We start from the raw sequence: 25,750 nt of genomic DNA, 5'->3' as shown, positions 1-25,750 counted from the left end.
CCGGTCTTATTTTTTAGAGAATACCACAAAAGTAGTCCCTATGGGTTGGTTTTCATTTTTCTTTTTTTATTAAAGCCCAAAAAAGTTCAGGTTTGATTAATTTTTATTGTGATTTTGGTCCGGGCCCATTAATTTATTTATTGCCCATGCATTGTCATTATGGTGTAAAATACAATCCCTGTAGTATTTTTCTGTTTGTTAGAGAGAAAAAGAAAATTATTGAAACAAAATGTGCATACTAAAGTAATTATATTTTACTCTTTTTCTAAATCAGCATTTTGCAAGCTTCTAAAAAAGTCACCGTCATGGCGCATCATGATTCATGGATTGGATTCGTGTCTTAACGACATATGGTCTTAAATCATATATGTATATAAAAATAAGTAATGGTCTCAAATCACATCTTTTATATATATATATATATATATATATATATATATATATATATTATACTCTATTATAAAGCATATTAATCATATATTGAATTTAAGACAGGGATGTTATATATATATATATATATATATATATATATATATATATATATATATATATATATATATATATTATACTCTATTATAAAGCATATTAATCATATATTGAATTTAAGACAGGGATGTCAACGAGGCGGGGATTGCATTCCCCAACCCCACCCCTGAAATTTTCCTGTTCCCCCGCCCCTGTCCCCGAAATCTCTAGTCTCCCCATCTCCGCCCCCGCCCCCGTTTGGGTTGACTTTTTTTTTGGCAAACAAAGGTGTTGTTTAGGCTAAAAGAAGTTATTTTTTGAATTAAAAGTAACTATTTTGGATAAAAATAGTTATTTATAGCATAAGTTTATATATTTAAAATAAAAATATTATAACATCTTAAAAACGTTATACTATAAACTTAAAAACCTGATATTTAATTGAATTTTGGAAGTTCAATATCATTGTTATTATTTATTATATTTTTATAATTAATATATATTAATATAAATAATATATTAACGGGGTCACTAGGGTTTTGGGACGGGACTACCCACCCCCGCCCCCGCCCCCGAAACTAAAACGGGGTTTAACATTGCCCCCGCACCCGCCCCCATCCCCAATTTTTTAAACAAATATTCCTCATTCGGGATCAGGGCCTTACGGGTTCGGGGTCCCACGGGACTTTTTGACATCCCTAATTTAAGAGATATAAATTACAAAAAGCTTGTACAAATTAATTATGCATAAATATCATTAATACTTATCAAAACTTCGAAAACTTGAATTAAAAAAGATTATTAAAAATTTAATTTGGAGTAAAATAATAATATTAAAATATTAATTTCATGTATATAAATTAATTTAAATTTCTGAAACTAGACGTGAGTATGAATTTTTTACTGTTAAAAAAAATCAGTATTAATAACTTTATATGAACTTTATACACATGCAATATAAATATAATGTCAAAAAATAAATATTTTATCTAAAACTGATAATTTTTTTACATAATAACTAATGATAAAATCTAATAATTATTTTCCCGTAATAAAACTATTCGCCAAAAGAGTTATTTATTGTCGAATCTAGTGTGTGCATGTACACAAAATGTCTCAAACCACACCTTACAAATGAAATGGTTCGCTAAAAATTTGAGAAAACATAAGTTATTTAGAACCATGGTATTTTGTTTTAGTTAGCCAAAAGAAAATTATTGGAGATGAATCAACAAAATTTTATAGAATGTGTGTGGCGTTTGATAAGACCGACAGCATCAAAATTACTGAACTGTCCTTTCAGCGTTATCAGATTTTAACCGGGGAAAGTGATGTATCCATTTTGCAATTCTTGTATAAGTTGAAAGACCTTTTTGTAATTGTCCTACACTCCTACTCCATCAAAGTGATGTTCGAAACAACAAACCATGAAGAAAAAAAAAAAAAAAAAATCTGGAGCATAAACTAAAGTTACAGGAATACAAAGGTTTAGGAATTTTGGGTTGTGCCACAATCAATCCCCCCGCTTATAACTCCAAATATGCAACACTAATATACATAGAGCTGCTGCGCTAGGAAACATAATAAGGAAATCCAAAAACAAAAAACAAATACAAATTGAAGTCTCTTTTTTTAGTACCAAATTAGAAGCACTTGTAAATTTGATTTGAGGTTTAAACACCACCAACCAATATAAAAAGAAACCTTCTTTCTCATCTGCTTTACTTCATGACTAGTGTCGATCATAACGCCTGTTCATAAGTTTTCAAACGGACAAGTTATCATTATTTGATTAAAAGTTTGGTTCCAAAAACATATCTTTTTACATTATCTATTGATTTAATTTTATTTAGTTTTCTAATTACCTTCCTCATTCCACTCCTTTGTGATTCCATCCCATCATATATATATATACCAAACACTAATAAGTAAAATTTATTTTTTTAAAAATACTAAAAATAAAAAAATGGTACCTTTGACGATCATAATCCCGACCACGTTCCCTTGAGCGCGACCTGGATCTATGTCGACTCCTCGAGTCATAGCTACGGGACCGATCACGGTCATACCCACGGTCACGCTCATTATTATGGCGGTCGCGGCTCCTTCGATCGTGGTCCCGTGCACGCTCTCTGCTACCTGCGCGGTCACGATCTCTATCTCTGCTTCCTTCCCGCTCCACTTCCCTGATTCGTTCTTTTGATCTGTAACACCAAAATATATGTAATTCCCAAACACACCATAAATAATCTCTCAAAAAATTTCAAATAATAAACACAAGTATACCTTCTATCCTCTTCAGGCGCCTTCCTTTTATTGTTTCTCTCTTCCTGCCATTTTAAAGACATAATAAATAAATTAAATTCAAAAAGGATTACGCCGGTATTGACCAACAAGGAAGAGTTTAGGGACCAAATGTGGACACGTGAAATAGTTAGATGGCAGATTTCAACGTAAATCCTAAAGTGAAATAAATAAATAAAATAAAATACCTGAAGATCAGCTAGTTTTTCACGGATTTGCATGTAGCCAAGGTGGAGCTTTCCACCGAAATGATCCGCTAGGCGGCGATCACTGAGAGACACGTGAAAGAAAATAACAAACGTAATAATTCATTGATTAAAAAGAAAAAGTTAAAAGACGCATTTATAACAAATAGTAATATTGTAAAAAATTGTCCAAGAATTGTTTATCTAATGATCAGAAATTAAAAACAACGCACATTCTTTAGCTGCAAAAGTATGAATGAATATCCTCGTAAAACTGGGCCCAAAAGCCTGCTGGTGACAAGGAGGTATAATTGCCAGGTCAAACACTGAAGTGTACTTTAAATTTAAACCCCAAATACTACTTCTTTTGTCTCATCTTTTTTGTATAATAAACTATTTTCAATTAAATATTCACCAGGTAGAAAATTAAAAATTAAAAAAAAAAACAATTTACCTGTCGTAAACACTTAAAAACGCTCCACATATGTCACATACGCGTAACTTCTGATCAGTCTGAAAAAAATATTAAAAGATGCTAGTTAAACTTTATCTAACAATCTTTTAATCAGTTTAAAAAAAAAAAAAAAAAAAAAAAAAAAGGAAATTTATGATTTAAAAAAATGTATAGAAGACTTACAACTCGCACGTCTGCAGCAGTATACTTAGAGGAGTCTGTAACAGGCTCTTGACGAGGAGGTAAATGCATTGAAAGCTACAAAAAATATGGAAAATAAGAAAAGAAATTAAAAAAAAAAATAATTTGGAAGATCAGAAGATGTATGTTTTAGGAAAGTGATGAACCTTTTTGAGTGCTTCTGCTTCTTCCAGTGCTTTTTGTGCTTCATCAACCATTCCTTGCTCACCTAGAAAAATGGTTACAAATTAATTTCATAAAACAAAATAGAACTCAAAATTAAATTTAAAAAGTTAACTTATTACCAAGATCTTCAGCTTTTTTCAGCTTTTCATTGATTAATTCTTGGGTTCTGGCATCAGGAGTAGCAACAGGTAATGGTGCTAATGGTGGAGGATTTGGAAGAGGTTGAGGTAAAGAAGCTCGATCTTTGTTGAATGCATCTAATAATAGCATTGACTGATAATAGAAATAAAAAAAATAAAAAATAAAAAACATTAGTTATCTTTTACTATGATTATTTTGAAAGATCTAGAAAAGCACATGTTACCTGTTTATCTGCTCTTTGAGTTCTAAGTTCTTCAACCATCTCAAGAGCTCGAATCTTCATATCTGCTTTTCCTTCCAGATCTGAAGAGTAAGTAAGAAAACGATCATACATCATGAGTTAATGGGTGAATTAAAAAGATAAAATGGGAATTTGTTAATTGCTACTAAAAGGAATTACCATTTTGATCAGCTTCTTTTAGCTTCTCCTTTATCTGCTTTGACAACTCAAGAATCTCAGGTGTCTGCACATTTAGCAAATGGGGAAATTAGATAAAGAAAATGAACTAAAAGAGACATGTATGAGGGTAAATTAGGTAAGTTCAATCCACCTGTGTAACCTCTGACACAGAAATAGCAATAGCTGCTTTAGCATCCTCTTCACTAAGACGTTTAAGAGCTCTGGCAATTTTTCTGTCACATTCAACAATGAGTCTGTCTATAACATCTTCCAATTCTCTATCATAATTATCTTGACCTTTTGCCTTAGCTTCTTGGTATCTGATTGCAGTTAAGTAACACTGATATTCAAAACCCTAATGTTCAAACATAAAATGTCTACGAATCATAATGTCCTTAGACTTTTAGACCATAATCAACATAGAAGTCAGTAAAATATCATAAGGGTGGGAAAAAGGATACTCTTTCCTCAGCTGAAATGAGTGCACCTTTGGGCATGGTCCCATGTCCATTTTCTGGAGTTAACAAAAAAAGAAAATAGCTTAGCAAAGTTTGTCACCAAAACAATATAAAATAGCTCAAATATATGCACTGGTTGACTGTAAAAAACCAGAAAATGCAACTCAGATACATTATAGTTCATAAGTTCATTCCTTGTTAAACTGATGTCAGGAATGCCAATAGAGCTTCCATGAATTATCCAACAGCCTACTTTTCTTATAAAGCTCTTATGACAAACCAAGAAAGAGGTCAATTACTCCTTATTGAACCAACAGATGAAATTCAGCCTAGGGAAGATTTTAAAACAAGCTTTCGTCATTTCCATTTTTAAGCTACGTGTCTTAACTGTTGTAACCCTCCGATTCCTCTAAAGTCCGAAATAAATTAAGTAGAAGAGAGCTATTGTAATGAATTGATCTGTTTTGCTGCCTTTGCAGAATAGGGTTTTCCCCAATCCTCATAACCTACTTCGTGTAGCAACAATATAATTTAGAAACCCTAAGACGCAAATTCATGTCCAAACGCATAATTTAAGAGTGCGTATGCGGTATGCGCAGATAAAAAAAAATAAATAAATAAAGGGTTTTGGTTTGCTTACAGTGAGTTGAAAGAGTTCATGAGGGCAAAGGCCGACCAAGAAAAGACGGCAGACATCACGATCGTAGTACTTCCGATTGACTTCTCTAACATCACCATTCCGATTTGCCCCCATCAGCACATCTAGCTGCTTTCTTATTGCATCCATCTGAAGAAATTTCAAGCACGCAGTGCTTAGGGTTTTGGTGGTTTGGTTTTCAGGAGAAATCTGAACCAAGGCACAGCCCCATCGACAATATAATACGTTTAAGAGAAAACTGCAAATTTGGTGCCGGTGCTTTGCCTATTTCTTTGGTTTCAGTCCCCTGAGTTTTAAAATTTTAAATTTCGTCCTTTTTCGAAATGTTTTGTTGTGATTTTGGTTTTTTCCAAACTAAAATAATTAATTTGTCACCTTTTTCTATCTATATATCTATTACAATCAAGGTTCTAAATAACGTAAAGTGTGACTTGGCGGCAATGTCAAGTTTCAAGTTTTCCTTAGTCATGACAAGTCACGTCGTTTATAAAGTATGGGTGAGCAAACCCGAACCAAGAAACCGAAAAACCGACAAAAACCAACGAAACCGAAACCGAAAAAATCGAAATCGAATCAAAACCGACAGTATGGGTTTTAAATTTGTAAAAACCGACTTTCCAGGTTCGGTTTCGGTTTTGCCCCCAGAAACCGACCCAACAACCCGAGAAACCGACCCCTCTTTAAAACCGAGAAACCGACCCTGCAAACCCGCAAACCCGATGCTTTTTACTGATTATTTTATGTTTATATATATATATATATATATATATATATATATATTAAAAAAATAAGAATAAATAAAAGAACCTTAGGTGTTTTTTTAATTATTTAACTAATTGTTACATTTCTGGAAAATGGGTTCAAACCCAAAACCCATTGGTTTAAACCCAGAAAACCGTAAGTGTATGGGTTGAACCCAAGAAACCGAGAAACCACCCAAACCGATATCAGAAACCGAAAAACCGAACCGATCAGAAACCGATCCTATTGGGTTTTGAAAACCAGAAACCGATCATTTACGGGTTGGGTTGGGTTGGGGTCCAAAACCGATCCAAACCGACCCATGCACAGCCCTATTATAAAGTGTAACTTAATGCGACAATTTTGTATATAATTAATATTTTTATATATATTTTATGTTATTATTCATTTTATATACATGTGTGACTTAATGAGGCATTTTGTCAAAACTTTACGGAAAATACAAGTCTTAAAGTCGTGACAATCTTTTCAGAACATTTATTATAATATAAGTCAAAATATTTGAACCATATTTGAAACTTGGATTGGATGACCTTTCAAATATTTTTCAACTTATTATACATAATTAATTAATTGATTGTTATATTCATTTGAAACTTATAAAACTTTTCAACTTATCATATTTAATTGTCTGGTTAATGGAAATGTTTTGTTTATGATCATTATTTTCATACTTATTATGAAATATATTAAGAAGAATTAAAGGTTGGTATCAAAGTCTTTTAACTACTTCATTAAGGGATATGATTATGATGAGTCTTCAACCACGCATCAAAGAAAATGGAAGACCTTAATGCTAGGTAAGTATGTAGTTAGGTTACAGAGCTTCGTTTATTTGTTGCATTAACTAATAAGTACTAGGAAAGTAAGAACTTTATATAGTGTATTAATATGTGCATATTTAGTTATATATTTTGTGTAAAATCTTAATACTTTTTAGCTATTTTATTTCAATTAATAAACAAAAAGGTACTTAATTATGTTTAAATTATATTTTCAGCCTTAAAGACACGCTTGGGAGCAAAAGGAAGCAGGAAATTCGATTGAAAGCTCGGGAATTGAAGAAGAAGAAAAAGAGTCAAAAAACCAAATGTACACGGCGAGTCGGACACCTACTCGAATAGCAGGCACGAAGCTTCGCGAACAAATGGATGCCTTACCGCGCACGGATTTTAAGCGAGGGACTCGACGAGTCAGCATTTGGACTCGACGAGTCGCCCCTGTTTTCATAAATCTATATATTGGGTATAAATCCACGAAACAATAACCTTTTTCTAGAACCCTTGGGGATTGAATTGCGATTAAAGTGCACCTGGAGCGCTGGAACTCATGGATCAAACTTAGCCTTCAATTTTGAGGAGATCGAAAGGCACGGTTATATTCTATTTTCTTAATCTAGTGTTTACATCATGTTTGAATCATTAGGTTTATTTTGTGAGACGTTTTCTGCTATGAATATGAGTTAAAAACTCGTTTCTTTTGTTTAGGGTAGACAAATTTATGACTATGGTTTGATTTTGTAGTTGGATTAATTTAATTTGGTAATTTTTGTTTTGTTAAGCTTGTTAAAGACCCTCATGTGTTGCCAATAATTATTTTATGTTAATTATAAAGTATATTAAGTTGCATGAACATCTCTTGATTGCTTGTCTCATATAACTTACTAGGCGAATCCCCGCACGTTGCGCGAGAATATAATTATATAGTTAAAATAATAACTTTTACTAAATTATTATTTAATATTTCTACTTTGAAACAAAATGTTAGTAGCAAAGCAAACATATAGTTACCATAGGAGTTTTATTAAACATTATAGTTTAATTTTTAAATCATTGTGATATATACAACTATTTGATAATTTTATAAACCGTTTAAAATTGTGCAAATTATATATCAAATTAATGAAAATATAACGAGTAATAAAACGTATGGACAAAAATATGAACTGCACTTTTAAAAACATAAAAATAGAAAAACATCTATTATAACATTTGTATTAAAAAAGATATATATACAACGAATAATAAAAAATATGAAAAATAAACACTATAACTTTTAATAACATAAAAACACTAAAACATATATTATAACATTTATATTAACTCTTCATATTTAAATCACAAATCTCTTCAAATACATTAATGTTTTTAATGAGCAAAACTTTACAACCTTATAAAAGAAAGGAAAATAAAAAATTATTAGTGATTACTAATTAATAATCATAAGTTAAAAACTCTTGATTAGAAAACTTTTGGATTGTAGTGTGAGTTTCAAATGAATGCGGTACTTGGAAATGTGTATTTATTATTATTATTATTATTATTATTATTATATTCGTCTAAATAATTGGTTTTGATGCATCATTTTAATCCCTTCAATTATTAAGCATAAAGATAATTAGTTATAAATTTATAACATACATATGTGCATATACATGTTAAACAAATCACATATAATATATATATATATATATATATATATATATATATATATATATATATATATATATATATATTCGTAAATGTCATATGTAATTATTGTCGTAGTAATATGGATAAATTACTTTCATATGAAAAACATATCATGATAAGTCTATCATAATTACATATCAAATGTTAACAATTATGTTATCTTTTAAATATTGTCTTTTAAATATGTTGTGTAGGATAACCTAACAAAAAAATAATAGAAAATAAACATAATCATAATAGAAAAACTACAATCAATTAAATAAGAGCATTGGTGGTTGAATATATAAATAAAGATGTTACGTAAACGAACATTTAAATCAAAAGAAAAACTAATATTCATCAACTTTGCTCAAACAAAAAAACCTATATCCATTTTCCGAATCTTCTTTCTTCATTTAACACCATTCAACCATAGAAACTTGATGACAATTCTTCACTAACCTGCAATCAAAATATTTTTCTTGAAAAAGAAGAATCAGAAAGATATTCCAAGCAAAACATTGATGTTTGGAGAGTCACATTCAAGATTGAGTAATACATACAAATCACATATAACGATTAAATAAGAAACTGAATATAAAGAAAGAATAGAAAATCTTCATTTGTTTTGGTTGAAAGATATTCCAAGCAAAACATTGATGTTATGACATCTTTCTTACATGTAAGATTTTATATAACACAAAAGACACAAAAGATTGACCTTTTTATAGTAAACCTTTCACTAAATGCTAATTAAACATAATATAAGTTATAAAACTTTTGAGTGTTAAGTCATAATTAAGAAAACTTTTGAGTTGCATTAGTTAAAAAGGGGGGTTTCAAATGAATGTGGTTTGAGAAAGTTAAAAAAATGGGGGTTTCAAATGCATGAGATTCTAGAAAAAATGTTAGCTTTATAAGTATGTATAGTGTGAAAACAATGTTATATGCCTAAGAATAGTGAACATGAAACTAGAGGTTAATTAGAAAATAAGTAAATCAACGTGGGAGTTTATGTGACGAACAACCATACAAGAAGATAATTGAATTACCAATTTAATTAGCTAACTACAAGTCTTGCTTAACCCGAATCAATAAACTAGTAAACTCATTAATTTAACCAATTGGCCACTGTTTGAATTGATTTGTTTTCTAATGATTAGTAACCGTAACATCCCAAAAATCATGACCAAAAAATTCTTTTTAAAACATTAATAAAATCATAAGTATCAAGTCATTTCATCCATAACAAAGGCTTATATATATATATATATATATATATATATATATATATATATATATATAATATGAGTATCATCTCAAAACATGTTCTTTTTATCAGAGCAAAACATCACGGGCTAAAACTCCTTGGTGTGTGTCATACGATCATCCCGAGCTTGTCCCTCCACTACCGGAAGTACCTGAAACCAAAACTGAAAACCGTAAGCACAAAGATTAGTGAGTTCCTCAACCTACCACATACCATAATTCATAAACACATAACCACATACTGGGCCCTCGCCCGCTGCATCGGGCCCCGTCCGGCATCAGGCTCTGCCTGGTATCGAGCCCCGCTCGACATACATATCTATTTCTCTTAGGCCCCGCTTGTCTCTGGGCCTCGCTCACTCTACATGTGACATCCCCATTTTCACAGCCAGAAAAGACCGATTTTGTTTATGCTTTATAAAAATCAAAGTACTTATTTTCATAAAAATGTTGCGGAATTTGTTTCCAGAAAAATACGATAAATACGTTATCAAAACATTTTCAAAGAAACATATTTTATTCATTTTAAAACGTTTGGGATGTCATCGTTAATATATGAACATAAGCACAAATGGAATTTACATTTATTTACACTAGTGATCTATATCTCTTTAATCTCTCAGTGTAATGTCACTTCATATCGACACTTGTGATATAAATAAACTGAGTGGGTCAGGTTGGGAAACCTAGTGAGTACATAGGGTTTTCAACCCACAATAATATAGTTATTATGTTTAATCATCAAACAGTTAACCCAATTACCCATCCCCATTATCTTCTTTATTCTTAAGGATTTGTCCTAAGAATCAACTATTTTTTGTTCATTCATTCCTAATGAGTATCCTAAGGAATAGGTACGAAATCCATCGTTGTAAATGACACATCTGTCAAGCACAATTGCTAGTTCTGTCACTTAGGCGCAACTGCCAAATTTGAGATATTCTCTATGGGGCGCATATGCCTGAATAGTTCTTTATGTGCATCTGTCGGGATTATGAGGTTCTCTATTAGGCGCTTCTGCTGGTAGAGTCCTTTAGGCGCATCTGTCGGGTTTTATTGACAGCATCGTTTTCGAGAGGCCACTCGTAATACTTAACATACACGTTTTGAAATCGTGTTTTGTAATGAATAAAATTGTGAAATATTATGTAAAATTGAGTGTTGAGTTCTAACAGATGATTTTTACTACAAATGAAGTAAAATTATGTTTAGAATCACTCAGAAAATATTAGAAGTCTTATGAGATTTCAATTAAAAGCCAAATAGTGAAATTTAGCGAAAATATGAAATTTTAAATAAGTAAAATTTTATTATTTGATGTTGTAGAGAATCTTGTTAGAAATTTGTAGGCGAAAACCTCGTCAAAATCTGACTTATAACGAAAAATTTATGACCAACCGAAGATCTGCGACAAAACCGGCACAACACCGAATGACGTAAAAAGTGAGTTTTTGATAAACTACTTTTTAGCCTTAGTAATCTAAATGAAAGTCGTAGTATTCGTTAAACCGATAAATTCGATAAAAAGAACGCCAAAATCTGACTTCGTATGAGGAAGTTATGATTTTTCGAAGTTTCAACTTAGCAGTAGACAGCTAAAAACCCGAATTTTAGATCGAGCAATATTTTACCGATACATCCTAAACGAGAATCGAAGGTCTCATCATATGTAGTACAACGGTAAAAAGTCTGGTGAAAACGGATGTTGTATGAAGAAGTTATGAATTTTTAACGGATTTTCTTGTCCCCGTCTGTTAAAAATAATAATATTTAAAATAAAGTCAAAATTAGCCGACAAAGTATAAATGAAAGTTGTAAAGCGTAATTTTAGCTACGCGTGCATATAAAGAACGTTACAAACGGAGCTCGTATGTGAAAGTTATGAATTTTAGAAGTTCGGGGCTCAATTTACGAGATTTTCGCATGAACAGTACCAGCCACCGGAGACCTCGTCGCTGACACGTCACTCGCACGAAGCAGCATCGTCACCGAGGTCGTGGCCCAATCCGAAACCGATACACGTCCTATTCTGATTCGTCGAGACCGAGGTCCTGTAAGAGCCGAACACGCCTCGCATCGGTGGCCAATCCGATGCGGGCCACGTCCCCCGCCTTCGCCACCGACGCTTGCACGAAGAAGCCACGTCCGAGCCACCGAGCTGCTTCCGGACCAAACCTCGCAGGTGCGACGTGGACTCCTCCCAGCCGCAGATTTCCGAACCTTCGCCACTATATAAAGAGAGGATGCGAGATCTTCCGACTAACTTTGGAAATTTGCCACTTTTAGCCCCTCTTTCCATATTTTCTTCATATTAACTTTCCCCGAAGCCCCGAAATCAATTTTAGCACCCGAAACACGTCCCGAGACCCCTGAGAAACCCTGAAATTTTATATTTTCGGTTTTGAAGCCCTACCTTCGCAGAGCCCGGTTTTTTCAATCAAGCTCCCGATTTTCAACATAGAAAGGCATATTTAAAGCCGAAGTGCTGTCCAAATTACTATTTTAACCCCCGGTTAACTTAAGGTGAGTTCAATATATAGGAGACAATTGTATGTTATGTGTTATATGTGCTATGTGCTTTTCAGTATTATCATTCTAAGTTATTTTCTCGTGTTATTCGCTATGTTTATAGCAATTGTAATACCTTTGACCATGTGATCAATGAAAGGACTTAGATTCACATTGGTATTGGTACGTAGCCTCTGACCATGTAGAGCATTTCTCCGTAAGAGAATGACTTATATTCTATGGCATTGACAAATGGTTAGACAGGACTATAAGCCTAAAATCTAACAAGATGTAAATCAAAAATTGCATGTCTTCTATGCCATTTGGGCCAAAGCTTTATTGATGTATATCAAAAATTGAAAAGAATATCTTTGAATAATGTATTTGATTGATATGAATGCTTGTCACATGATCTCACATACATCATGTTGTTCCTCTTTGCTTTGCCACATTGAAGTATATATATGACATAACATTATATTGTATCTATTTTTGAACTCACTAAGCGTCACCGCTTACCCTATCAATGTTTAACAATTGCAGGTGATAAATAACTAGTATGTTTACATACTATTGAAAGATGTAGAATAGTTTGTAATAGTACTTTTGTACTACTTTTTATGTTTGTATAAATTACAATATCCTGGGTAGTTATGTAATATATATATATATATATATATATATATAACACTTTGTAATAGAAAGTTTGTATCCAATAGATTGTAAATCCTTTATATAAATGTAAAATATTGCTTTTATGAATATGCAGATAGCATGTTTTGGAGTAATGATAATGTGAAATATGAAAGTTGTGGTCTTTCAAATACGTAACAATGGGTTTTTAGAGTGCACTGGTAAACGCGTCGTTCACAACACATACAGGTTACGAGCCTGCTAGTGTTCCATTGGACTGTCTAGAATAGTCCGTGGTTGTCATCCATACTCTGCTGAATGACGGGGCCATCATTTGGAAAAATGGCTTCTCACATCGTCCACCTCTCACCCTCACCTCACAATCTATTTCACCTCTCAACTTATCATCCAACTCATATTTCATCTATTACATCTACCCATGTCTTACCCCAACATTTTCGTAGATATAAAATACATATACAATTAAATCATTTAAAACGTGTATAAAATCCTTCACCCAACATAGATAGCAAGTATTCAGATAACATGCACACATAGCACGTAATTTATATAAAATATTTCATATCTATGTGTAAGCTGAAAGTAACTATGCACTCACCTGAATGGTGATGACTCAGCACTCGGACAGTGCTTCGATACTCTCAAAACAACTTTCCTTTGATAAAACCTAGTACCAATACCACTAGGGTTTAGTCTAACGATAACCGCGATAAATTAATAGTCTGACTATTATTATTATTATGTAAGCGTTAAATAACACTCAATATAACTCATAATAATAGCCCAAATAATTATTTTAAGGACCTAATAACATTACTATAATTATTTGAAAGTTATATTAAAAGTTGCGTAAGCGTAGCTCACTTACAACGAATTTTAAAGAAAATCGGGCTTTATTTGGAGCAGCATTTCGAAACCGAAAGACAATTTTTCTCGGGACTCCGGGAGCCTCGGGGCTTCCTTCGGGTGCTAGGGGTTTTCCTAAGGTTTAGGAGGGTTTAGGGGAGTTAGAGAGAGAGAAAGAAACTAGAGAGAGAAAGATTTTTGTGTGAAAAAATGAAGCTGCCTCGGCCCCTTTTTATAGCCTGTGAGGCCTCGGTACGTTGGGCGTACCTCGGACCTACGTTGGGCGTAGTGCTTCGTTCGTACAACACGCGTCGCTTCGCTACTAGGTCATCGTGGCTCTTCTCGGAACCGCACAAGGGTCGAAACGTGAGGCGTAATGTCTTCGGACGTGGGGCGTATGCGAGGGCTACGTGGCATGATCCGAAGCGCGTTTCTTCATCAGCGATGGGTGGCCCAGATGCTGCCACGTCACCAGCTCCTCACTAGGCTTCGCAAATTCGACTAAAATCTTTAAAAATTCGTAACTTTCTCATACGAACTCCGTTTTCGACGTTCTTTATATCCACGTGAAGGCGGGAACGTACTCTACAACTTTCGTTTAGACTCCGTCGGCTAATTTTGAATTTATTTTAAAAGTTATATTATTAACAGGTCGGGACAAGATTTGTCCGTTAAATTCTCATAACTTCTTCATCCGATGTTCGTTTTCGCCCATCTTTTTCTCGTTATGCTACTCTTAATGAGATCTTCGATTCTCATTTAGCTCGTGTCGGCTAAAAACCGCTCGATCTATTATTCAAATTTCGGGTTGTACATTGTTAATCCGAAACTTTGAAAAATCATAACTTCCTCATACGAAGTCAGATTTGGGCGTTCTTTTTATCGATGCTCTTAGTTTAACATATTCTACGACTTTCATTTAGATTACTAAGGCTAAATCTTGCTCTGTCGTAAATTTGCTATTTACGCTTCCCGGTGTCGTGCCGGTTCCGTCGCGAAACTTCGACGGGTCATAACTTCTTCGTTATAAATTAGATTTTGGCGTTCTTTATATGTACAGAAACCTTGAGACATATTCTAAAACTTGGTTAAGATTATTTATTTTAAATAATCTTTTGTCGAAAAGTCATTTTCGACACTTATTGCTTCTAATTTGACTAGCCCGAATCTGCGGGCGTTACAATACACATACAATCAAATAACATACTAGTACATAAATAAACATACTAGTACATAAATAAACATACTTAACTATACTCCTATTCTAAGGGTTGAAACTAAAGTTTTAATCAAGACTTTAGTTGTTCCAAAATTTGAGGGCAAGTTTTATAAACTTTCAAAACTTTTCATTTCTTATAACTTATGAATTAATTGAGTAATAAAAATGAAAACTCTTCATTTTTATAACTCTAGTATTCTTTTAATGGCTTTAATAAAAGTGTGGCTTTTGGTTTTCCATAACTTGAGGACAAGTTATGGATTCCATTAAAACACTTTATGATCATGAATTAAACTACCATGAAGGTTACAAGCAATTAATATGATCATCTAATCTTCGTAAGTTCAAGAACATGAATATGAACATTTCAAAAATCAAAAATTACACTTAAAAACTTGTAATTTTGATAATTGCCATTGCAAATGGATTAGCATAAACATTACACCATCTAAAACATGTTTTCAAATACCAAAACAGTTTAAGGTAATGTATCTAGTCCATTTCCAGCAACAAAAGTCGAATTTCTGAAAACTGCAGCCTCTACTCGTCGAGTGCAATAACAAACTCGACGAATAGCTTGCATTTTTTCATGGACTCGTCGAGTCCCCCCATGGAATCGGCGAGTTCATACGAGCAGAAAACAAGAAAACGTTTTTTTTCAACAGTTTGCATAAAAAATCAACAAACAAGCCTAGGCTCTGATACCACTGATGGGTTTTAAGCATTCTAACACTTCCTAAGTGTACATGCAACCCTAATAACCTTGGATCTATGTTTGTCTAATAATCATGTAAAGTTGAATTCCAAGGTCATATTCCTATCTAGCATACACGAGGAACAATTTTTAACTTGAATGAAAGATAGAATAACATACCTTGTTGTTGCTTATGATCCTTGAAACCTTGTGAGCCTAGCACCCCAAGTGTGATGCCTCAAATGCTCCACACAACACCAAATGCTTTTGGAATGACTTTAGAGAGAATACACACTTCTAAAATCAGCCTAGCCCTCTTGTTTCTTATGTGTAGCCAATTTTGGTGGAGAATATGTTCTTTATATAGTGTTGACACATCTAGGGTTACACCATGTAAACCCTAATGTGTCATGACTCTTCATTTACATGGCCCATGGGTTTGTAACTCCCATGGAGCATCCTATGGGTGAAACCCAACTTGATAATTCATGGAGCCTCTTAGCCCACTATACAAGTTATGGATGATTTACATAATCAACCCATATATTTAATTAGTTATCTTTTGATCACTTAATTAATTCTAAATTAATTCTTGATCAAACTAATTAAATAATATTATTAATATATTAGAACTTATAATATATTAATAAACCACAAGTGTTATTTCTCTCATTTAGTCTATCCAATTGCTTGGTGTCATGCAACCCAAATGGACCATTCCGGGCCGGGTCAAGTACATACCAGAAATAGTTATGGACTTAGACACCTTATCCAACAATTTGGAGAGAAGTTGCATTTATTATTTGATTAGTAAATTGAAATAAATGACTTATTAATGTATTATAGAAATAATATATTAATTAAAAATCATATCATTTAATTAATATTTAATCAGGAATTAATTAGAATTAATATTGGGATTAAAATAATTAATTAAAAGTGCAGGGGTTGTTTGACAATGTATTGATAGTTGAGGAAAGAGGCTCAAGAACCTCCATAGAAAGGCTTAGACGAAAACTTTTAGGAAAGCCATAGAATTTTCGTTCAAGGGGTCTTGGATAGGGATTCTTGGGCTGCTTGGTCCTTAAGCTAAGAGATTAGGGTTTCCTCCTAAAATCCTAGCTTTGGCTCTATGCCACCTTACTATATAAGGAGCCTAACCCCTTTATAATTTTGGCCACCTGAAACCCTAAGAAGAGCAGCCAAAATTTCAAGCTCCCTTCCCCTCTCTCCTTTCTCATCCTCTTGCCAAGTTTGAGTGTGAACCATTAGAGACGTGACATTTGTTACGCTTGTTCTCAAGGCTTCAACAACGTAAGGTTTTCATTGTTATTAATACATAATAATTGAGGTATGATTTTCTTAATCCTAATTGTGTATTTTGATTATATAGTAGTGTTCTATGGTTTTCTACTTTGTTGTTCAAATTGTATGTTCAATTAGAGAAAACGTAGATCAAATTTATTTAGGGTTGCATGCACATATATGATTGTTTGTTATGCTTAAAACCCATCAACATTGTGGTGCTCTATTCACCACGTCACGCCACGTCATGGTACTCCATTCACCACGTAGTAGTGCTCCATTCACCACGTTACCTTGATCCTTCTAAGTCCTCAATCGATTTATTCTGGAAAACCGGTGATTCAAAAGCTAACCACAATAAGATAAATAATGGAAAACTAACTAAACTAACCATAATGTAATATGTATTTTAAAAAATCATTTATGTTTTGACAAAATAACCATCAATTCCTGATTAAAGCATTCTGGACCGAACAAAAATATATTTTCTGACAAAAAAATACATTTTGGATCAACATTCGAAATTCGAAACTGACATCCAGATTTCAAACTAAAATTGTGAAGTTTGAATTTGTTTTTGGAATTTCATGAACAATTCCACAATTTTAAGAAAAAATTTTATTTTTTAATAAAATTAAATAAAAAGTGAAACAAATATAGTAGTAAGAACTATATATAATATTAACATATGGTATTAAGACATAAAATCAAAAATCAAATGACATCTGATATATGAAGTTGATAGATAAATGAAGTTGATAGATAAATGATCGTGAACCACAAAATATTTAGATTTAGGTGTGTGTATATATATATATATATATATATATATATATATATATATATATATATATATGATGTTATAAAAAACATAAATTTAAACATTTTATTTAAAAACACATAAATTTAAACATTTTATTTAAAAAGATGATATTAATTATTTTGAAATAAATATTTAGAAAAGTTTCTTTGACATTTTTTTAAAGAATGAAAAAAAACTTTAAATTTAAAGAGCAAGTATGAAATAATGCATTCAAATGTAAATGTATTTAAAATCTAAAAAATGGTTATTTTCTATAAAAAATTTATTTTTTTGGACATTTAGTTTTATGAATTACATATAGATAATCGTAAGGGAGAATTTTATATATACTCCTTTTAAACTTCAAAATATCATATTTACCCTTAGTAAACCTTCAAAATATTATATTTGCCAAAATAATTCTTTATAATGTTTTTAATATGTTATAATTATTTTTTATACCGTAGAATTATTATAATAATTAAAGATTTTAACCACGTTATCCTTACATCTATGATAATGGAATGTGAAAATCTAAATTATTGGAATGTATTGACAAACAAAAAGATTCACCTTCAACCATTTCTATGAAATTTATATTTTGATTGTTTAGTTTTTGGTATTGTTGGTTATTATCATGTTGTAGATGGAGGATATTTTAGATATTATTATTGATATTTTAATGTTCAAATAGTACATATACGATATTTTGATATTAAAAAAGAGTATATATGATATTTTGATGTTTAAAAAGGACATATATGATATTTTGAAAATTTATGAAGGATAAATATAATATTTAGTATTTTTATGAAGGGTAAATATGATATTTAGGAAATTAAATTGGATAAATATGATATTTTGATATTTAAGAAGAACATATATAAAATTCTTTCTAATTGTAAAAAGGTAAAGTAGAATATTTGAAATTGCATTTATCAAGTTACCATTGTGACATTAACCCTTTTTACGTGTTTAAACATTTTGATTCGTTATCAGATCATATATACAAGAAGATGCAACAAGAAAAAGGGTTGAAACTCGAAAAGAAGGGGGCTGGTACGGAACTCTTGCATACAAGCACAGTGGTTTGATCTGCAAATCCTCCACCCTTCCACGATGAAATTCCCCAAATCTTTGATTCTCCTGCTCCTCTTCACTCTCTTGATAGTATCGAATTCATCTTTTCAATCCGACGAGCTTCTCGTCGACGATGAAGAATTTGGTCTAGAAGGCGGCCGTTCACCTGATATCGATGTTACGGTATCCTCACCTCCAGTCATATCTCTTCCTCATTCCCCTCCACAACCTACTAGGAAGAGATCGGTAGATTCTGAATCTGACTCTAGAGTTCAGTTCGCTCTTGAACACGCGTTCGAGGATTCCGATGAGTTCTCCGCCGCCGGCACTTTTACTGCTCGACTTAAGACTTCTGCTCATGGCGGACAGGTATGATGGTTTTATAGTTGGTGGTGAATTTGTATGGAGATGTGGAGTATACGAGTGCTGCAAATTTGAATCTTATACTACAGAACTAGTACCTGATAACTGATTAGATTTGCTAGGAATTAAACTGAAATGCTTTCTCATTTTGCTTTATTTGTTATGCGATTTACAGTATGTAGTTGATTCTTTACTCTGAATTGCAAAAAAAAAAAACATATCAATTGCGAAGGCGAACACTGCTTGTTATTTATTTGATTCAGGATTTCCCAGTTGTTGATCGCTTCAAACGTATATGATTATTGGTAATTGCACATGGAAGAAACATAGGATTTACCATTGCCTCTCAAAATTTCATAACTATCTTTCTTAGTCTGTCTGAAGATTAATAACTTGTCAAAAGAAATATTTTGTAAAGTAACTGAATGCAAATAAAAATAGCATACACTGTTGTCACTTTGTTATGCCATGAAGCTCAGTGTAACTGTCCCTTTGCAGCTGATATATGCATGTGTTCCCTTTACAGTTCTATACCTCTAACATTATAAGAAGATCTTTAATCTCTTTGCTGATTTGGCATCTATCATGTGCATCAGATTCTTACAAAGCTTCGGTTCTCAAGGAACGATCTTACTGCAACAGAGAAGGAGAAGTTTAAAGTGATTCTTCATCAACATACTCTTTCTGATTATATCCATTCTGTTTAAACTTTACCTGTTTTAACTCAATTCTACTTTTTCATCACATGTTTCTTCAGCAACTACTGGAAAGTGATGACTTCTACAGAATTAGGTTACCATCTAATGTATTAAACCCTTCTGGGAAAGAGTATGTCATTTCCTCAGTGAAGGCAGTAAGTTTAAAACCATTAATCAGACATTATGGCTTATGCATCATTCTTTTTTGTGATATAAATTGCTTAAAAGAGCTGACTCTCTTTCTATTTACTTCAGAGATGTCTCCCAAAGGGTAGCTTGGATGAACATATTATTATACACATGGTAATTCTTAAATGACCTCACACTTACAGTATAAATTATATATCTGCCTATTTATTTCCTTGATTTACATTCATTATAACACCAAATATACATATAGTTGTAAATCTTGTACTCATTCTGTATCATCACAGGAAGGTGTTAACATTCTAGCTGTCAACTATGGTTCTTTGGGGGGATGCCAGTATCCTAGGCAGTTGAGTTTGGTAAGTTAATATGTAGTGACATGGATACCTTATGTTATAATTTTTTTTTTTAGTTTTTATAAATTGACCTTTTATATTTGGTATGTGATTTGTTGTTTTTTAACCAGCCTTCAAAGTGGTCCTTCAACTCTCACACAGTCTTAAAGTACAGCGAGCTGGCACCAAGGTGAAATTTCCATGTTTTTTATTTTCTTTTTTTCACTTTTTGAGTATAGAAAGAATCTGGTTTATTAAAAGTTGTTTGTTGCAACTTAAACAGGACTCCATCATTTTCAGAAGATATTGTTGGTGGTGTTGAGACAGGAGTAGGAAATGAGGAAGGTGTAAAGCCATTGGAGGAGAGGTCCTTTTGGGCTAAATATGTGAGTAGTCTTTCTTTTACACAATGCTCTATTTCTTTATTTCTTTTTAATTTATTTTTTGGTGTTTGTGATGAAACTTGATTTTCATAATTCCCTTTGTTTCAGTGGATGTACTTGATTCCTCTCGGACTTGTTGTGATGAATGCTGTCACCCAAGCCATGAACCTGCCTGAGGAACAGGCGGCTGGTGGTGGTGGTGGTGGTGGTGCCCCAACACCGCAGGCAGTTGGTGCCGCCCCCCGTGGACAAAGTGCAGCAGTAAGAAGACGTTGATGCCACCTGTCATGTCATTAAGTAGTAGTCTTGTAAAATGACAATGATACATGTTTCACAGTTAACAGGATGACCGATTTTTTTGTATTGAAGAGACGATTAAAGGGATTGTTACAGCTTTCCTAGTGACATGTTCTTGTTTTATTACATAAAAGATTTCTTTTAAATTATTCTAACAAATATCATTATCCATAACTCTCTATTTGTAAAATTCAATCACGTGCATGTTACAAACACAGCATTCTTTTCGAATCCCTTTGAATCCCGCACCTTTAGCCAACACAAGAAACTCATCCTCAGTGCGCTCTTTTCCTCCAGGGTTTTGTGTCATCATGCTTGCATCCACATGTGTAGTGACTTTGTCAAAAGAGCTTGTGTTTGACAAAAAAGGAAGAATGTATTCAACTACAATAACTTTCCCATCATTTGGCAAAGCCTTGTAGCAATTCTTTAGCAACTTTGCACAATGATCATCGCTCCAGTCATGCAGTATCCACTATTATAATGGATTTCGTATTTCCATTAGCTAATAAGATGTTAAATTCAAAACGTATGTAACATGTTTCGAGGAAAATTGATTACCTTAATAAAAATGGCATCACCTTGTGGAACCTCTTCAAACATATCTCCTCCGATATGTTCTATACCTACATTCATCATCAATTTCTAAAATGTTAAAACTAAAATCAAGAAACCAACCTAATTGTGATGGCTTTTGTTTGATTGTGTGCCTAACGACTAGATGAATATACTTGGATAAACTGGTGCATGTCGGATCACATGTGGCAAATCAAAGTTGATGCCTTTAATGGTGGGATGTTTTGATGTAATGATATTGAGAGCAACTCCAAGACCACCTCCAACATCAACAACACGTTTGAGGTTGTCGAAGCCATGGTAGCACTTGAGAATTTCATTCATCACGATTGTAGTAAAATTCAGCATGCCATTGTTAAAAATCTTGTTGAACCTAGCATCTAATGCTGGATATTCAAATGCATGTGTTCCATGAACCTTGTCAAATGCAACACCACCTTCTAGCACTGCATCTTTAAGTTTAAACCTTGTTCAAGGAATAAAAAAAGAATGTAATGTCAATACTTACATGCATGCATACATACATACATACATTATATGAAATGAGATCAATCATAAAATAAGTAAATAACAATATAATTTTGACGTCTCCAATTAGATTTTTTTTTTCATACATGCATAGTCATTGTACTTTCAAATTTTATCTCACTTGGTATAAACAACCCAACACTAAAGCCTAACTTTTACACCAAATTTGGTGTAAAGTTGCTCTAAACTGAATTGATGTTGGTGAATCGTGTAACACCAAAGTTGATATTATACCATTCACCAACATAAAATATAGTGTTCTAGTTATGTGTGCTTAAAAGATAAAATTAGTTAATGATGTTTTTATAAGATTTCATATAGATAAAGATAAAATAGTAAGTTTTTTTTGGAAAACTATTTATGATCAGGATGATAGTATTTTGTTAAATTAAAGTAAGTGAAAATATAAAAAGTTTTTGAAGTTTCAATCATTAAAGATGCTTTAAGGTTATTAAACTTTTTTTTTTATTTGGCTAGATCTCTTACTATTCCTTTTAGGGAAACCGACACAAATGCCCTACGAACTTTTTAGGGTTTACCCGTTGAGTCCCTAAAGTTATTTTTGGGCTTTATGAGTCCCTAAATTAGGATATGACTTGTTATTAGTCTTTGTCAACATGTAATAATTGGTTCAGTGACTTTTTAAACCAAAAAAAGTCACATTGTGCCCCTATAAAGCCAAAAAAATAAGTTCGGGGATCAATTCGTACAAAAAAAACTCTTTTTTTCTTCTAAAACCGATTCACACTCAATTCGTGCCCTCCCAAGAAATCAATCGCTGCTCTTCTTTCCGTCTTCACCCTCGATCGTCACACACACTCACCAAAGATCACAATCCTCTTCCCATTCTAATTGATTCTCGATCACAAACCCTTCCACTATTTTCTTTGATTCGATTTCACCTCTTCAAGGAATTGACCCTCTCATTCATTATTCTCTGTTCAAAATCGCACAAGCTGCCTCTCATTGTCTCTCCTAGTTGCAAGTTTGATGGATGCGATGTTGAGAAGGATGCGTGGGTCTGATGAGGCTCACAGAGAAAACGAGAGTTAATCTTTTTTTTCTTCGATTTGCAGGTGATTGGTTATGGTGGCTGACTGATGGTTTTTGTGGGTTATGGGTGCTCCAATGGTGACTTATTTCATAAGACAAAAGGGAGGAATAAGGGTGTTTGGATCTGACTGTTGTGATATTAATTCAATGGTGATTAAGGTGAGTTATGGTGGCTGTAACGGCTAAATAAAATATTGATGAACATTTGGTTAATAAGTGTACGAATTAAGTGTGAATCGACTTTAGAAGAAAATGAGAGTTTTTTTTGGTACAAATTGATCTCTGAGCTTATTTTTTGGCTTTATAGGAGCACAATGTGAGTTTTTTTGGTCTAAAAGGTCACTGAACCGGTTATTACAAGCTGACAGAGACTAAAAAAGCAGGTTATATTCTAGTTTAGGGACCCATAAAGCCCAACAAAAACTCTAGGGACTCAACGGGTAAACTTTAAAAGATTACCTTAATTTGTGATTTGTTTTTTAACAAGTTTTTTCACATATGATTTTACAACTTAATTTTTTTTGCTTTGATTTTCACAATTCGTTTTTACAACTTCATTTTTATATACTTTTTTTTTACTTTGTTTTTAGATGTTTTTCAAAATTCATTTTTCCGTATCTTTTTTTTTTCACAATCCATTTTTGCAACTTTATTTTTTATTTTTTTGTTAAAACATTTTCATAATTTGAAAAATATGTAAAAATGAAGTAAAAGAAGTGAAAAATATGTAAAAATGAAGTAAAAGAAAATGTAAAAAAGAAGTTATAAAAATGAATCGTAAAAAATGTAAGAAACTAGATAGTCAAGAGAAAATTCAATGGCCTTAGATAACCAAAAAACAAATTCAGGGACATTTAAAATCTTAAACAAAGTTTAGTTATTAAATGAGCATAAATTTAATAGTTTAATGCCTAATTTTGACCTTAACTAGAATTAGGCACGTTAACTTTTTAGTAATTTCATCATCAATATTTTGGTTAAATACAATCAGTCTAGATCATATACAAAGTACATATGCTAAGATTCAACAAGAAAAAAAACTAAACAATTGACAAAATATATTAGTTACCAACAAAGTATTTTGAAAATATGTTGGGATAACTGTTGTAACTTGTTAGAATTTCAACTAATACACTTCGTAAATGTTAACCGACGAAAGAATGTCGAGACGTTTTTTACCGAATGACTTAAATGATACATTTTTAAAACTACAATGAATAGGTTTTGCAAGAGAAAAACAAAAACTTAAGTGAGATAAATAAAAAATACGTTATTATCAGACTTTATGCATATTAAATACGTCTATAACTTGTCATCAAATAGTTGATTCATTTTTTTAATAGAATATGCAAATCAAAATTCGTAGAAAATACGATTAAAACAAAAACTAAAATTACGTGTACAAATTCGACATACCAACTTTCGATGAACACTTTATCTTGAAGCAACTCCATAACAGGACATAAAGAGACCCCATCTTTGTTTGGAATAAAGTATTTGGCAATAGAGGTGAGTCCATACACTCGAACCAATCCCAACTCATGGTCTCGTTGATTGCAAGTGACAACCGAATAACTACCGAGCAACCGAAGCATTCGATCGAGCATCTGGTGGGCACTCGGGTTTGTAATGGACAAACGAGACACGATCTCATGAGCCGAGAGTTGTGCACCGGGCCCCGCCTCGGCTATTGTCTCGAATACCTTGAGCTTGATTGCAGTCACCAACACCATGGGCAATGATGTAGAGGTAGCCAGCTGCATTGCATATGCGAAATCCTCCTCCCTCGAACCCATTTTCAACAGTTGAGCAATCCGTTTTATAACTAATTTATAGAAACTTTGATGGTAATACCTTATAGCACTCCATACCTCAATTGACCCCTCTTGATATATGTAATCATATAGAAACTCGCTACACAATTTAGGTAGATTAATTTGGCTGATTTCACGATTTTAGGAATCATTGATTAGCCTGCTAAGTTTGATATTTTTCAAGCTAGACTTAGGTTTGGCCACCATACATATAGCAACACAGGTCATTTTCACTAAAAGTATACCATGCCTATATAAGATTACGAGTATACGCTATGGTGGTAAGTTGATATATAATGTATTTTGGTATATCACAGAATTATTATTTTATGCTACAAGTTTATATGTTAGTTTTGATATTTTTCAAACTAGAATCTTATTTTTGGACTATACACATCAATATAGGTTATTTTGACTAAAATTATATTGGGTCTATATAATCTTTACTAAAATATGCTATTATGGGAAATCGATATATAATTTATTTGGTATATCATATATATTAGTCGTAAAACTTATGTATTATAAAGGTTAAT

The 25,750-nt window shown here is 32.5% G+C and overlaps 3 protein-coding genes across 3 annotated transcripts; 1 reads left to right on the top strand and 2 right to left on the bottom strand.

Moving 5' to 3' along the window:
* Positions 1 to 1,905: 1,905 nt before the first annotated feature.
* LOC145016364 (U1 snRNP-associated protein usp106-like) lies at positions 1,906 to 5,644 on the bottom strand. Its single transcript, XM_078974707.1, has 13 exons — positions 5,414 to 5,644; positions 4,777 to 4,829; positions 4,467 to 4,635; positions 4,316 to 4,379; positions 4,139 to 4,218; positions 3,894 to 4,047; positions 3,756 to 3,817; positions 3,592 to 3,666; positions 3,409 to 3,467; positions 2,958 to 3,039; positions 2,752 to 2,795; positions 2,439 to 2,669; positions 1,906 to 2,216 (listed from the first exon to the last, which is right to left on the bottom strand). Exons 1-13 carry the CDS (start codon positions 5,558 to 5,560, stop codon positions 2,198 to 2,200), a joined length of 1,239 nt encoding a protein of 412 aa, XP_078830833.1. The 5' UTR covers positions 5,561 to 5,644; the 3' UTR covers positions 1,906 to 2,197.
* A 13,295-nt stretch (positions 5,645 to 18,939) lies between these two features.
* LOC145015077 (ER membrane protein complex subunit-like protein) lies at positions 18,940 to 21,417 on the top strand. The gene is made up of 8 exons (XM_078973522.1): positions 18,940 to 19,389; positions 19,980 to 20,042; positions 20,141 to 20,236; positions 20,337 to 20,384; positions 20,516 to 20,587; positions 20,695 to 20,753; positions 20,847 to 20,949; positions 21,055 to 21,417. The coding sequence occupies exons 1-8, from the start codon at positions 19,060 to 19,062 to the stop codon at positions 21,220 to 21,222; spliced, it is 939 nt and encodes a 312-aa protein (XP_078829648.1). The 5' UTR covers positions 18,940 to 19,059; the 3' UTR covers positions 21,223 to 21,417.
* Positions 21,418 to 21,421: 4 nt separating this feature from the next.
* Positions 21,422 to 25,211, bottom strand: LOC145015078 (cathecol O-methyltransferase 1-like). The gene is made up of 4 exons (XM_078973523.1): positions 24,817 to 25,211; positions 21,975 to 22,285; positions 21,805 to 21,869; positions 21,422 to 21,718 (listed from the first exon to the last, which is right to left on the bottom strand). The coding sequence occupies exons 1-4, from the start codon at positions 25,194 to 25,196 to the stop codon at positions 21,422 to 21,424; spliced, it is 1,053 nt and encodes a 350-aa protein (XP_078829649.1). The 5' UTR covers positions 25,197 to 25,211.
* Between the last annotated feature and the right edge of the window lie 539 nt (positions 25,212 to 25,750).

The sequence above is a fragment of the Lactuca saligna genome, chromosome 9 (assembly GCF_052625555.1).
Source record: "Lactuca saligna cultivar CGN05327 chromosome 9, ASM5262555v1, whole genome shotgun sequence".
NCBI classification, from domain to species: Eukaryota; Viridiplantae; Streptophyta; class Magnoliopsida; order Asterales; family Asteraceae; genus Lactuca; species Lactuca saligna.
The sequence above is the reverse complement of the archived record's forward strand: the minus strand, read 5'-3'. Positions and strand labels throughout refer to the sequence as shown.